Raw genomic sequence first — 15348 nt, 5'->3', positions numbered from 1 at the left:
TGCATTGGCATGATCACGGCTCACTACAACCTCTGTCTCCTGGGTTCAAGCTATTCTCCTGCCTCAGCTTCCTGAGTAGCTGGGAATATAGGGGCCCACCACCACACCCAACTGATTTTTTTTAGTAGAGACGGGGTTTCATCATGTTGGCCAGGCTGGTCTCAAACTCCTGACCTCATGATCTGCCCGCCTCGGCCTCCCAAAGTGCTGGGATTACAAGCGTGAGCCACTGCGCCCGGCTGAGACAGTTCAATTTTAATACATTTTAAAACAAAGAGATAAGACTCTACAAATCCTATAAAACTAGCGAAGGCCCTTGATAGAGTAGCCTTGACACATGTGGAACTCAGAGACCCTTTTTGATATCCCTCCAAAAGCAAATGTTCTGAACTGTGGTGGCTTTTCTCATGTAACTGCAGAGGAAAGATTGGGTGGAAGGGATCGATTTCATAATGTAAAGGTGATCAGATTTTGATAGAACAGAGGTCAGCAAACTACAGCCCTGGGCCAAATCTGGCCCACTGCCTGTGCTGTGACCGAGTTGTGCTGCCCTCCCAAAATTCACGTATTGCAGTCCTAATCCCCAATGTGATGGTATTTGGAGATGGGGCCTTGGGAGATAATTAAGGTTAGATGAGGTCACGAGAACAAGGCCCTGGCCTGATGGGAACAGGGTCTTTATAAAAGAGGGAGATTTACCTGGAGAGAGAGAGGGAGAGCTCGCTGTCTGTGCACACACAGAGGAAAGGCCAGGTTGAGGACACAGAGAGAAGGGGGGCACCACAAGCTACGAAGAGAGCCTTCACCAGAAACCAAATTTCCTGGAACCTTGATTTTTAACTTGCAGCCTCCTGAACCATGAGAAATTCATTTCTGTTGTTTAAGCCACACAGTCTCTGGTATTTTGGTATGCCAGCCTACGCAGACTAACGAAGTGTATTTCTGTAAATAAAGTTTTAGTGCAACAGCCACACCCATTTGTTTATGTATTGTCTATGGCTGCTTCTGTGATACAGTATCAGAATCCAGATATTGGATTCTGACAGCATTTGGCCTGCAAAGACCAAAATATTTGCTTCCTTTTTTTTTTTTTTTTTTTTGAGACGGAGTCTCGCTCTGTCCCCCAGGCTGGAGAGTGCAGTGGTGCGATCTCGGCTAACTGCAAGTTCCGCCTCCTGGGTTCTAACCCTTCACAGAAAAAGTGTGCCCGCCCCTGGAATAGAAAGTTACTGTATACACTGTAGGTTTTGAATATGAAAAGCCACCTCAGTGGGATATTAAAGGGCCAAAGGGAAGAAACCGTCTTAGTGTGCAGTAGCCCAACTAGCAATGTCACCTGCAGGAGTGTCCTGGACTTCTCACCTGGTCACCCCACCTATGAGCTCAGTCGTGTACAATGAACACATATGCCCTTGACAGTTGAGTCCTTGGAGGGCAGGTACATAAGGGAAGCCTGTCCTCTAAGGGGGCTGATAGAACAGGTCAGTTGTGACAGTGGGGTTAGAAAGGAAATGAGGGTGATGAAGAAAGAGCCTGGGAAGCAATGAAGAGGAAATGGACTCATCTCTCCCTCTCCACAGCAGTGGATCATCAGATGGTGTCTCAGGCTTCCCCAAGTTCCAACCACAGAACGGGAGCCAGGTTGTAATGTATAATGGAATCTTTGCTGTTAGAAAAAAATACTTCTCCTTCGATAAATTAAAACTTGCAGTTATAGTCTGGATGTGCTCTCTCCCTCCCCAGTGAAATAATTTGGAAGTTTAGGTGACCTGTGTTAGAACCACCTGTAGGTCCTTCTGGGAATCTGTATATTTAAGGAATACCCAGGTAATTCTTCTTCAAGGAATGAATGCCTGGAAAGCACCCCTTGAGCAGTTCTTCCCTGGTGGAGTTCTAACACTGCGCCTACCTGGGGACTGAGTGCACCTTCACTAAGGGACTGCCTTTAGTGAAGTACGTGGCAAAGAACTTTGATGAAGTGTTGTTTCCAAAAGGATGGCACCGCATCAGTGACTTGGTACACTAAAGAGTTTTTGTACCTGTCTGCTGCCAGACAGGTCAACCTTCAGGCTTCTGGGTCAGAATGCTGGCCTGGGAACCATGTTCTAACTCTCAGTAATGTGGAATTCCAAAGCTGAGACCACTGCTGTGCCAGACTTATTTCTAGCAAGGTTGTTGCAGGTGTTTTTTATTTGGCCCACTCAAGCTGTGGTGACCCAGCTGTGTGTTAGGAGCAAGCAGAAAGAGCTGGATTCAAACAAAGAGAAAGCATCATCTTTCTTCTTTCTCCCGTGTAATCAATAATTCAGCCCTCTAAAGCAAGCCAGATGCCTGATGAAGTGCTTGCTGCAAGGAAGAAGACAGGGGCCATTCAGCATCCACATCAACTTCTAAAACCTCTTTCTTTCTCCCCCCTTCTGCCTCACCTCTTGGCTTGCCTCTGGTCGTCTTCCACCTAAATGCAAAACTAATGCATCTGCTAAGAAGTGGCCCAAATATAGTCCAAGAGGAACAAGGATAGAGTGTTTAAAGCTATGGGGGAAAGTGGAGTCAGTAATTTTAAATGTCAGCAAATCAGTCTTTATTGACATTACCATCCCCTCTGAATTAAGTGACATGGTGTATGTGAATTCAATTAGCAACTACTTGTATGAATGAAGGGCATGAGTCAGAAAGTGCTCCATGAACCAACCCACATCATGGATCTGACTCACTTGCTAGAGGCTTCATATAATTCATGGCTTTAAAAAATATGTGCGTGTATATGTGTGTGTATATATATGTATTTTATATATATATATACACACACGTATGTATTTTACTTCACATTGCCAAATTGATCTTAAATTGTATGGAAACAATCATCTGCTTGAAGTTTTTCTATGACATTTATTAAATTATTAAATATAATGGACATTTGCTGAACATTTACCAAGTTGCAAGCATTATTCTAAGTGTTAGGGATACAAAGACTTTCTAGTGACTGATATTCGGGGAGTTACTAACAGCAGAGTTTAGACAATGGGAAAATAGTAGAGTTTTGACAACAATCTGAACTAAATTTCTTTCATGAAACTTCTCTGGTAATAGTTAAGTTACCATCTTGTGTGTGGACAAGGCTCCTAAAAGCCAATCCAGTCAAAAGGTATATCATTTCTGACATGGAAAGTCATTTTCAACAAAATGATTAGAAGGAGCATGACATGGGAAAACAGAAGTCTTTGTCTGAGTCTGCAATTACCTTCGTTAAAAAAAAAAACGTGAAAGTGGCATTGCAGTTAACTCTTGGGAAAGGAAAGAGTACAAGATTGCGAGACTGTTGTAAAAGAATTAGAACAGTTGATGAAATTCTGGTTCTTAGACTTGATGGAGGATTTACAAGTGTTCCTTTTATGACTGCGCTTCATAACTCACATACATGTTGTCAAATAATACATAACAAAAGAATCCCCCCAGGGGCTTTACTCCTATTAGTCCATTTAACATGGAAGGATAATTTCTAATGTCTGTAAAACAGGGAGAACACACAATGGCACAGAAGTATTTTTGTGCCATCGATTTGGGTGCATTTCAATCCAAATTTATATTTAATTCCAGTGTGTAAGGTACAGAGAATCCAGTGTTTTTCTTTATTTCCATATCTACCTTTTCAGCAGAACTGCTGAGAGTGTAAATTCCTTTATATTCTGATTTCTTGGGTCCCAGGGAATAGGTACAATGGCTGCAGTGGAATGAACTGCCTGGGAAGTAACCTCAGTATTTTGTTTATCCTTTCCTTCATTCCTTGGCATGCCCATCATTCACATCCAAATAAATAAGGCAGATTAATACGAATGACTTCCTCAGGGAGAACAATTTGTGGTATTTTTAAAGCAAGCACGCATAGCCACCCATCTCAATCCAAGAGCCCCCAGGAGGCCATCACCTCTCTAAAGACTTAAAGAGGATTAAAGTTTTAAACGCTGGGTGGCTTGATTAATTTGGTGATAGTGGGTGGTGTGTTCCACGGGCACACTCCTGGTCTGCGGATTAGAGCCGTGAGAAATGACTTGGTCTTGGCAGGACACATCTCTGTGCCTCTGCAGGGTGGGGCGGCTGGGAGCTGGTCCAAGCTGGGATTATCCGAGCCACGTTTGATGGACAGCTCTTCATCTACCAGTTGAGCCTTCTAGCTCTGGGTCTGCATCTGCGTTAACTAAGATCAGAGCCTCTCACAGTTCTGCCTTTGTCAACCAAGGCCTGGAGGTGAATTGTAGCTTTATGTAAACTCTGTTACCCAGGCGACACCAATGTAGGAATAAAATCCTACTCAAAACCAGTCAGAAAAGCACTTCCAGACCCCCTTCAAATAACCCCCTTTCCTTCTGTCGTCTTCTCCTTTTCCTCCCTTCATTTACTCATTCATTCCTTTGGTAAATACTTGTGTCGTTATGTGCCAGGCACTGTTCTGATTGCTGGAGCTTACGTTCTATTAATAAAGACACACTAGTAAAATCTGCAGTGTATTAGAAACGATTAAGAGAAAAATCATGCAGGGATGAAGGGCAGGAAGCATCTCTCAGCTCTTTGGGGAAGTCTCCAAACGATGTCCCCCCCTGTTCTTGGTCATGACCTTCTCCTACCCTAACCCGGCAGTGGTGGTTTCTGAGGCCAGCCATGAGGGTTCAGGGAAACCAGGCCCATGTCCAGCTAGAACCCAGCCATTCCTTCCTGCCCATGTTGCTGCTGCAGTTGTGCCGAACCGTGGTGTTCTTTGCCAAACCTGTCTCATGCTTCAGAGATGCCTCATCGTGTTGTGGACCCGTCAAACTACCACCCAAGGGACCACACTGGTGCATTGCCTCTGGACCTCTTGCCATGATATGACTTAGAGATGGCAACTCATGCACTTACATGTGTGCACACACATCCCCCTGCAGACACACCACTGGAGCACGTATTATATTGCTTTGTGGTTTCTTTCTTACATAAATGGTATACTTAACTATCATTCTGGAACTGTCATTGAGAACCTTCCAGATCAGAATAGAGCTCTGTACTTTAACTGCTGCTTAATATGTATAGTATAAATGTACCTTTCCCCTATTAAGGATGTGAAAGTGTGTTTTGTTTTGAAGGTACATGGTGAGGAATGGGACTGTTTTATTTGTGCATTTTGAATTATAGATCCTTCTGACTGCCCTTATGCCAGTCTCTGCTCCCACCAGCAGTCCATGACAAGGCCCTTGTTTTCCTCACAGCTCCTCCTCCCTCAGGCCCAGACCTGAGCTCATGGGGTCCTGGTTAAAGGAAAAGCAGAGAGAACCACAGGCACAAATACCCCTGCCCCGTGACCCTGAGACTTGAGCTTTGGGGCAGCTCCTGGTGGCTCTTTTCTTGAGAGTGGTCATTCCCTAGAGCCCTCTGGTGGACATAGCTAGGAAGGACCTTGTACTACACAGAGAAAGAAGCCATTTGAGGATGGTTGACTGCGGGTGTTTATTTACGTCATTTTAAAAATCATTCTTCTCGTGGTTCTGATTTTAAATGGTAAGAAAGGGTCAAAAGCTTTTTTTCCCACTCCTATCCTGTGGCTGCCTAGAATCTCACGCCAGAGACAACCAATATTATCTCTTTTTTTGTGTATTTTTCCATAAATTTTTATGCATATGCATGTAAAATGTGTGTGTTTAATTTTTATTTTCCCCAATGGATGCATGTTATAGCATGGCAGGCAGTGTAGTATAATGGTTAAGAGTACAGATTATAAATCCAGATCTCCTGGGCTTAAATCCCAGCTCCACAACATATTACCTGAATGGACCCTAAGCAAATTACCTAACCTATTTTTGCCTCAGTTTCCCCACTTGCAAAATGAGGATTACTGCTAGAGTTACTACAAAGATTAAATGAGTTAATATTCATAAAGCTCTTAAAACTGCATCTGAAGCATAGTAAGAAGCATAAACTCATTTGTTTTTTTTTTTGTTTTGTTTTGTTTTGTTTTAAAGGAAGGAGGAGGAAGGGAGGGAGAGAAAAGGAAGGAGGGAACTTCCAGACATACTTTGCTTTGTTTTTAACTCAGTATCATCTTCTATGGCTTTGTGGAATTGCAGTGTGCAGATAAGACACTGGAAATTTACCACTTCCCTGGTGATGGATAGAGTGATGGTCTATTCTTTTGCCATGACACTCTACTCTACCATGAATAACTTTGTGTATAGTCGTTTTGTATGTATGTGAGTATGTCTGTAGGGTACATGCATAAAAGTGGAATTGCTAGGTCACAGAGTATATGCATTTGCAATGTTGATAGCTATTGCCACATTGCCTTCATGGAAATTATACCTATTTACTCTCCTAACCAACAATGTGGGAAAGGGCCTTTTTATAAGATTCATGAACACAGTGTTTATAATAAACATTTAAATCTCTGCCCAAGTGATAAATAATAATGGCATCTCAGTGTAGTTTTAATTTGCATTCTTCTTATGATACGAGAGAGTATCTTTTCATGTGTTTCAAAGCTCTGTTGCATTTTCTGTGAACTGTCTGTTCATTTGCTTTCCCTATTTCTCTAATGAGTTATTTATTCCTTACTGATTTATTATTTATCCCTTATAGGTTTCTAGGACCTTTTTACATAGTAAGGAAATCTGCTTTGTGATTTGAGTTACAATTATTTTTTCCAATGTTTCACTTGTCTTTTTATCTTACATATAGGGATTTTATTAGGCAGAGTTTGTGTGTGTGTGTGTAGTCTAATTTTTCAATATTTTCTGTAATGGCTTCTGGGTGTTATGTCATAGAATAGCCTTTACAACTCTTACATTTAAAAAAATCTCCCAAGGTTCCAAAGTGTCATTTAGTACTTTTATGGGGGTTTTTTCCCCCAACATTTAAATCTTAGATCTACTTGGAATTTATCCTAAGAATGTGAATGGTGGAACTGTTCAGGAGTTCTAAGTCCTCACTGGGCCCTCCCCACCTGGCAGCATTCCTTATTTCCTTCCAGTGTGAGTCTTTATGCTACACCCCTCTACTCCTTGGTGCCTTCGACTCTCTCCTGTGGCTTTCTTCACCAGTTGCACTAGTGCAGGCAGCCATTCGTACCTAAACCCCAGGGCCATTTTCTTAAAGCTACCTAGCAGCCTGTGTGGTATTCAATCACATGTTCCTTACAAGGCAGCTCTCAGCATTCCCCAAAACCATTCCCGTTTGTCCCTGCACCTCCGTTCCCATCGCCAGCCTGCCTGCTGAAGTGCCTACAATGAACCTGGAAAGCTTTTCTTTCTTTATCTGAAGCCATGGGAGAGGTGGCTTATTTCCACTTCTTTCAGACTCCAAACATCAACCTTTCCGGTCCCTCTGCCCCAGCCTCACCACTCAGCCCCATCCCATGCCTCTCAAAGGAGGCACAGTGTTATCTCCACCATGTGGATTTTCATCAAAAGGATGAGTTAAATGCCTTTGTTTTCTGAAAGCCCTCTTTAATCTCGAATTTCCCCATTTCTATTAGCACAACACCTCCTACCTGCTTCCTCTGCCACTGCCCAGTTTAGAACTAGCACACTTTTTCTTCTTGAATGTCTCCAAAGCTAGCTCCTCCATACCCTGACACCAGCCAGTTGCCTGTCACTTACCTTGATGCCTAGGTCCACATTTCCTTTCATCCAGTTGGAAACATCTTTAATCACATCCAATCTCACCCAAAGCATCTCTCGTGCCAGTTTCCAGACTTAGATTTTAACCAAGGGAGGCTCATAGAAGCCCCCAGTTACCCTGAGCCTCATGACCCTCATGCCTCCTCAGGGTGCCTGGCCTGGAGCGGCCAGCCTGGCAATGGACACACCTATCTGACATCAGACACCTTTCTCCATCCTCCCTCTTGGAACATCTAGTAAATGCCCGTTATGGAGCTGTCAACCTTCCCCTTCAGAAAGCCTCATTGTGGTGCCCTCAGTTCCTGAACCACCAACTTGAGAGCTTGTACCTCTCCCCAACTTTCCTTATGAAGATAAATTGTTTCTGACTAACGACATGAGGGTCTCAGCAGTTGTAAAGATTATGGCTCTGTTAGTCCATCTCTTCATAAGGACATGCACTATTTATCCAACTAACCTACCTCATCATTGATCCTTAACCCTGCAAAGTTCGCCTTAAAAATAAGCTCCCAGCCATGTCACTAAATAAAAATGCAAATTGCAGAATAGCATATAGGATGTGATACTGTTAACAAATGTGTGCAAACACACGGACTTTATTTCTCTGTGGGCATATGTGTAAATGTACAGAAACCAGCCTGGAAGAAGGCATGCCACACTGATGACAGCATCTGCCTCTAGGGGAACACGGCGGAGGGCCTGGAACAGGCAGGGGTACTCAAGGTCCATTTTCACCTTACTGACTGAACTTTTTTACAGAGAAAAACATATTCAGTAAATATTTTTTTAAAAGTTTAAAAATTCACTTAAAGAAAAAAGGTCATTGTAGTGGAAGTGGCAAATAAATGCCAGTTAATGTTTTTCATACTTAGGAATAAAAAGAGTAGAATGATTTCCTAAAAAGGGCCATGGATGGCAAATGTAGAGACTATGGGAAATCTATAAATGGGCAATTCCCTGAAGTGTATTCCTTAGAAATCAAACAGTGCCTCCCACACATAGATACAGGCATCCTCTGTACCTCGACTTTATCTTACCAGAGCAGCCGCCTTCCAGGATTTTGTAATGGTCTTAGAAAATCAATCCCTACAAACATGCAGTTAGAGGGGAAAAAATGACATAAAATTGCATGTTTTAAGGTAAATCTAAAGTACTTCTTTACCTCCCACTTGGAAATTTTAGGCAGTTTCATTCTTCACTGTTTCTATAGCACCCAAAGTGGCAATTCTCGAGGAGGGAGCCAAAACCAAAACCACACCTGCCCACATACCTGCAGGAAATGAGTGGGTAAGGAGCCCCGGCTGCTCGTGGGATGCTATATCCCTCAGCTGTGCAAGGCAGCAAACAGGATTAAGACCTGTTAATTCTAAGTCTAGCTTTAGTATTAAACACTATCTATCCAAAAAAATAATTCATTGATATAAAATAGCCACATATGGCCGGGCGCAATGGCTCATGCCTGTAATCCCAGCATTTTGGGAGGCTGAGGCAGGCGGATCACAAGGTCAGGAGATCGAGACCATCCTGGCTAACACGGTGAAACCCCATCTCTACTAAAACTACAAAAGTTAGCCTGGTGTGGTGGCGGGCGCCTGTAGTCCCAGCTACTTGGGAGGCTGAGGCAGGAGAATGGCATGAGCCAAGATGGCGCCACCACACTCCAGCCTGGGCGACAGAGCGAGACTCCGTCTCAAAAAAAAAAAAGCCACATACATACACGACAAAAGCTATATCTATCTTCAGAGTAAACCCTCTCTCCCTAAAAAAATCCCCGCTATTTTTGTGGTTAATTAATTGGCAATCCAATTTACTGCTATACAGTAAACACCGTCTTGACAGCATGGAGCCAGAATGCTGGGTTCAAATCCCAGCTGCTCCACTTCCTGTTCATGTGACCTTGGGCAAGTTACTAAATCTAGCCCTGAGGCTTCACATCTGTAAAATGGGGGTAATCATGAGGGCCTCCCTTGTAGGATTGCTTGGGGTAGTGAAGAAGCTGACATGCTAAGGGTGTCTGAATAGTGCCTGGGAGACAGACAGACAGGGAAGCCCTTAAATAAGTTTAGCTGGTATTATTTGAATTGAATAAACTTCCACCTTATGATTGATTAAGACACCCTAATTTGATGACTATACTGCAGCTTGACAGGACACACATGCTCTTTGAGACAGGCCCCCTAGTCTTCCTGGGAAGCTTCTTTTTGCACCCAGTGTGTGTCATTGAGTGCTAGCTGCGTGGTACTGGCTTGGCAGATGGCTATGTGTCCTGACGACAGAGCGTTTCTCCTTAGAATAAGACTGTGAGGGACACACGGTCAGCCAGGTGTCCCTTCACTAAATCCCGTGGAAAACTCAGGGCCCATTCAGTAGGGATACATTTATTTCCCTTTGGGATTTGGTCTGTCTTCAAAGAACTCCAGGATTTCATCAATACATAGTTGAGAGCCAGCGCTCTGTGGCCGCTTATAAAGCAAAACGAGATAAAATCTAGACGCACTGCTTGTGGTCCTCACTGGCATGAGACAGTTTGAACCAAAAAAAAAGTAAATAAAAAGCTGTGTCTTGTACACAGTGTGAACTCTGACTTAAAATGTAAGTAAGTAAGTCTGTTTAACAGCTCTTTATTAACAGGTATTCACAGGTATTGGCATCTCAAATCGCTTTTGGAACAGTTTTGTTAAAACTAATGAAATAGTGCCTGTCTCTTTCACCATCTATCTTGAATATCAATGAGACAATCCCAAGCACTTCCCTGACCTCACCTAGTCTCTGGGCTGTGGGAGGAGTAAGGAAGAGCTGTCCGTTTGGATTTGGGCTGAGAGGGCCAGCTATTCTTTTGCCGGTGCACGTTAACTCAGCTCCTTTGGGTCTGTGTTACAGGGATCATGTACCGCAAGTCCTGTGCATCATCAGCGGCCTGTCTCATCGCCTCTGCCGGGTACCAGTCCTTCTGCTCCCCAGGGAAACTGAACTCAGTTTGCATCAGCTGCTGCAACACCCCTCTTTGTAACGGGCCAAGGCCCAAGAAAAGGGGAAGTTCTGCCTCGGCCCTCAGGCCAGGGCTCCCCACCACCATCCTGTTCCTCAAATTAGCCCTCTTCTCGGCACACTGCTGAAGCTGAAGGAGATGCCACCCCCTCCTGCACTGCTCCTCCAGCCCTCGCCCCCAACCCCCCACACCTCCCTGAGTGAGTTTCTTCTGGGTGTCCTTTTATTCTGGGTAGGGAGCGGGAGTCCGTGTTCTCTTTTGTTCCTGTGCAAATAATGAAAGAGCTCGGTAAAGCATTCTGAATAAATTCAGTCTGACTGAATTTTCAGTATGTACTTGAAGGAAGGAGGTGGAGTGAAAGTTCACCCCCGTGTCTGTGTAACCAGAGTCAAGGCCAGGCTGGCAGAGTCAGTCCTTAGAAGTCACTGAGGTAGGCATCTGCCTTTTGTAAAGCCTCCAGTGTCCATTCCATCCCTGATGGGGGCATAGTTTGAGACCGCAGAGTGAGAGTGACGTTTTCTTAGGGCTGGAGGGCCAGTTCCCACTCAAGGCTCCCTCGCTTGACATTCAAACTTCATGCTCCTGAAAACCATTCTCTGCAGCAGAATTGGCTGGTTTCGCGCCTGAGTTGGGCTCTAGTGACTCGAGACTCAATGACTGGGACTTACACTGGGGCTTGGCCTCGCTCTGAAAAGTGCTTAAGAAAACCTTCTCAGTTCTCCTTGCAGAGGACTGGCGCCGGGACGCGAAGAGCAGCGGGCGCTGCACAAAGCGGGCGCTGTCGGTGGTGGAGTGCGCATGTACGCGCAGGCGCTTCTCGTGGTTGGCGTGCTGCAGCGACAGGCGGCAGCACAGCACCTGCACGAACACCCGCCGAAACTGCTGCGAGGACACCGTGTACAGGAGCGGGTTGATGACCGAGCTGAGGTAGAAAAACGTCTCCGAGAAGGGGAGGAGGATCATGTACGCCCGGAAGTAGGACCTCGTCCAGTCGTGCTTGGGTTTGGCCGCAGCCATGATCCTCCGAATCTGGTTGGGCATCCAGCATACGGCCAATGTCACAACAATCAGCCCTGGGCAGACACGAGCAGGAGGGAGAGACAGAGAAGAGAAAAACACAGCATGAGAACACAGTAAATAAATAAAACCATAAAATATTTAGCCCCTCTGTTCTGTGCTTACTGGCCAGGAAATGGTACCAATTTTTCAGTGTTGGACTTGACAGCTTCTTTTGCCACAAGCAAGAGAGAATTTAACACTGTTTCAAACCCGGGGGAGTTGGCTATGTTAAAGAAAGACCATTAAATGCTTTAGACAGTGTATTTATACCAGTTGATGTCTGTTAATTTTTTTAAAATGTTTTCATTGGTGTTTGTTTGCATATCCAGAAAGCAGTTCATGTTATCCATAAATCTGGTTTTGTCTTTTTTTGTTTTAAAGATGTATACATACAGTATAGCTGCATCAGATAAAGCAGTGTTTGTATTTTAAAGGATGTCTGCACAAAGAAGACCTAGTGATATTTTTAAATCAAATGGAAGAAGTGTCCCTTTGGCAACAAAGCAGCATATTTAATGACACTGGTTTTGCATTCAGTTTCAGGGGAAGCAAAGTCAGAGGAATAGCCTGTCGCCAAGAATGTTTTTTGGACATATACATACTAGGTATGCACACCTATAATCATGATGCTCTCATATCTGCAACAGCACATGTGTTTCTTTTCAGACACTTTTAGATCCCTCATGTGGGGAAAAAGAATTATTCAGAGATGGCAAATATAAAACTTCCTTCTAGTTCAGCCAGTAACATGTTCCCTTCCTTTGCAGCACTGAGCTGTGCTGTCAACAGCCCAGAAGCAATCAGGCCCTAGAGAAGAGACCACTCAAAGGCCCTTCTGTAGATCAAATGTTTACTGCATGTACATTTGTTTGCATGCCCACATATTTGTATTCCAACTTAAGTAACCACCACCAGTTCTGCAATTCTGACTGACTGACAGAGATAAAGATGCTACATAGACCACAAAAAACTGAAATCACAGGTATCATGAGTTTAGTTACAGTGACAAAAGCAAAAAAGAAAAAAGGAAGATCAGGGGATCTGTGAAGTATTTGCTCTCTCTTTTCGTAAGGAGCCAAGACACCCACAGTAAATTCCCCTGTAGAGAGCTGCTACGTTAAAGCAGGATTTGCATTTTCAGAAATGCTTCCTTCCTCTCCTACATTTCAATCGTAGTAAGAAACATTTACTCACATTTTCAATCTTCTGATTTTCTAGAAACCCTAGGGAAGTGACGCTTGGCAATGAATGCTTCCTGCCTATGACCCATGGTAAATATTCTATTAATAAATGGGGGCCAGACATGGTGGCACATGCCTGATATCTCAACACTTTGGGAGGCCAAGGCAGAAGGATCACTTAAGCCTAGAAATTTGAGACCCACCTAGGCAACATAGCAAGACCCCCATCTCTACAAAAACAGAAAAACTTAGCCAGGCATGGTGGTACATACACACCTGTGGTCTCAGATACTTTTGGGGGGCTGAGGTGGGAGGATCACTTGAGCCCAGGAGGTCAAGGCTACAGTGAGACACGAATGTGCCACTGCACTCCAGCCTGGCTGACAGAGTGAAACTGTCTCGATAAACCAATAAATAAATGCTCCAGGAAAAAACAGCCACATTCACACATCCAGAATTGAGCCTCCTGTATGCACTGGCCTGAGTATTCCTTGCCTGCTGTTGGAGGGGACCCTAGCTGTGTTCAAATCCTCCACAAATCCATATGTGAGCAAGGAAGGCCTTGGAAACTCTTCTCCTTTGTTAATTTCCACAGGTTTCTCCTGTCAACTCCCAGCCTAAAACTTTGAAATATAAACCAATTTGTTTATTTTTTCCTTTGAGTTTGCTATCCTGAGAACATCCAGTAAATCTAAAACTAAAATAAGTGAACATATTGATCTGATGAAAAAATGGTTAAAAAAAATACCATCTTAATTCAAGAGTTTATTCTGAATCACCTAGTTACAGATGCTGGATAGGAACAACAACAGCAACAACAAAAATTTCTGATTTTAAAAAAATACATAAGAAATCCGGGACTTTTTTCCCACTTCGAGGAGTACAGGTGTTCCCAGCCACCTGTGCTATTCCAAATTCATCTTAAGTTCCTGCTCCTTGTTTGCATCTCATCCAGCTCTGACTGAGAGGCTCATCTCATTAATTGTGAAAGAACTAGGAAAAAGACCATACCTGAGGAAGCCACATATTTTCACAAAGTTTTGCATTTTTTTTTCTCTTTCCTGTCACTGAATTTCAGAGAACATGTACAACCATCTTCATCTGAGGAGTTATTGCCCAGAATATGGAAATTGCACGGTTTTAGATGTGAACTGTGCTACACCGTGGGAGGTTGTACTTTAGGCGGTGAGAATCCAGAAAGGCGATGAGAAACACCTTGTACTAACCATGAGCTGAACATAGCACAGCTTTTAAAGCCAACAGACAAAGGCAATGAGAAGATAAGGCAGGCTTGTGAAACAAGGGGAGAGAATGATAACATTGCTTTTCTTCTGCCCTGTCTTTGCTCCTCATTCTCTTGATCTGTTGTTTACATGACCCTTACTCTTCTGACAGCTTCCCACATGCACTGGCCTGGTGTCAATTGTCCTTCACTGATCATCCCATCAAAAGCAGCGGAGTTCAGTAAAAAGCAAGACCCAGCCTCCAGGTACAAGGCAAAGGGCAGGGGTAGATAAAGAGTTGTGGTGTTGTTTGTAGCCAGGATAAAATTCCTGCTCTGAAGTCAAAAATAAGTGGGAAGAAGCTCAGTGTGAACAAGTAACAGAAAACCAACTCAGAGTCACAATGATGAGGCAAAGAAGGGGAAGTTCGGTTTTCTGGGTGTAAAAGTAGGTAGATATAATAGCAAGGACAAACTTGTAGAACAAGAGAGACAAAGACCTGAATTAGAAATGCAGAGATTTTCATATTGTGCACCAGATGGGTGTTTTGAAATAACCTATAATAATGCAGAATATTTATTACTGAGTTTTTCCTAAGCCAGTTTCTGTGCTAAGCACTCTGCTAATTTCCCATGCATTTCTCACTCCTGACAACAACCTGGAGAGCTTTGACCCGGTGAGGTCAAAATAGTTATTCTCTTAATTTAACAAATGAGGAAGTGCAGGCTCAGAGAAAGTTAGTTGCCCAAGTGCAATAGCTAGGACACATCTTTGCCAGACTCCAAAATCCATGCTGTATATTTTTTTCTCAAAACACAATATTGTTTGCTATTCATACTTTCAGTTTGAAAAATACAGAAACACAAGCAAGAAAGTAAACACCATAATTCCACCATGTAAAATGGATATAGCACAGTGCTGTCCACTGGAAATACAGAATGTGAGCCATATATGTAGTTTTAAATTTTCTAGCAGCCACATTCAAAGAGAAAAAGAGATGGGTGAAAACAATTTTAATACTGCTATTTAATCCGATACACTCCTAAAATAATTATTTCACATGTAATTTCAACATGCAATCAATATAAAAATTATTGATGAAATGTCTTACATTTTTTAATACTAAGTCATTGAAACCTAGTATAGGTTTTACTCTTACAGTATGCCTCAGTTGGGAACAGACACATGTGGCTAGTGTCTACAGTATTGGACAGCACTCACTAAAAGAATCCTTCCTAGCCCCTCCCCAGAGC

General features: G+C 43.4%; 2 protein-coding genes across 3 annotated transcripts in view; one reads left to right on the top strand and one right to left on the bottom strand.

Moving 5' to 3' along the window:
• LYPD1 (LY6/PLAUR domain containing 1) overlaps window positions 1-11954 on the top strand; it is a 30527-nt gene extending 18573 nt beyond the window's left edge. For both annotated transcript variants that reach the window (XM_016949721.4, XM_009443343.5), the window contains one exon: window positions 10524-11954. In XM_016949721.4, the coding sequence (XP_016805210.1) occupies window positions 10524-10759 (236 nt within the window). In that variant the 3' untranslated portion in view covers window positions 10760-11954. The remainder of the gene's footprint in view (window positions 1-10523) is intronic.
• GPR39 (G protein-coupled receptor 39) lies at window positions 11200-11673 on the bottom strand. The gene has a single exon (XM_054679004.1). It carries the CDS (start codon window positions 11671-11673, stop codon window positions 11200-11202), a length of 474 nt encoding a protein of 157 aa, XP_054534979.1.
• Window positions 11955-15348: the final 3394 nt, after the last annotated feature.

This window comes from Pan troglodytes, chromosome 13 (genome assembly GCF_028858775.2).
Source record: "Pan troglodytes isolate AG18354 chromosome 13, NHGRI_mPanTro3-v2.0_pri, whole genome shotgun sequence".
Taxonomy (NCBI): domain Eukaryota; kingdom Metazoa; phylum Chordata; class Mammalia; order Primates; family Hominidae; genus Pan; species Pan troglodytes.
Note: the sequence above shows the minus strand (reverse complement) of the source record. Positions and strands in the feature narration are given on the sequence as shown.

Coding starts and splice junctions, on each gene's coding strand:
- GPR39 (XM_054679004.1), bottom strand. CDS start 11,673: ATGCCCAACCAGATTCGGAGGATCATGGCTGCGGCCAAACCCAAGCAC.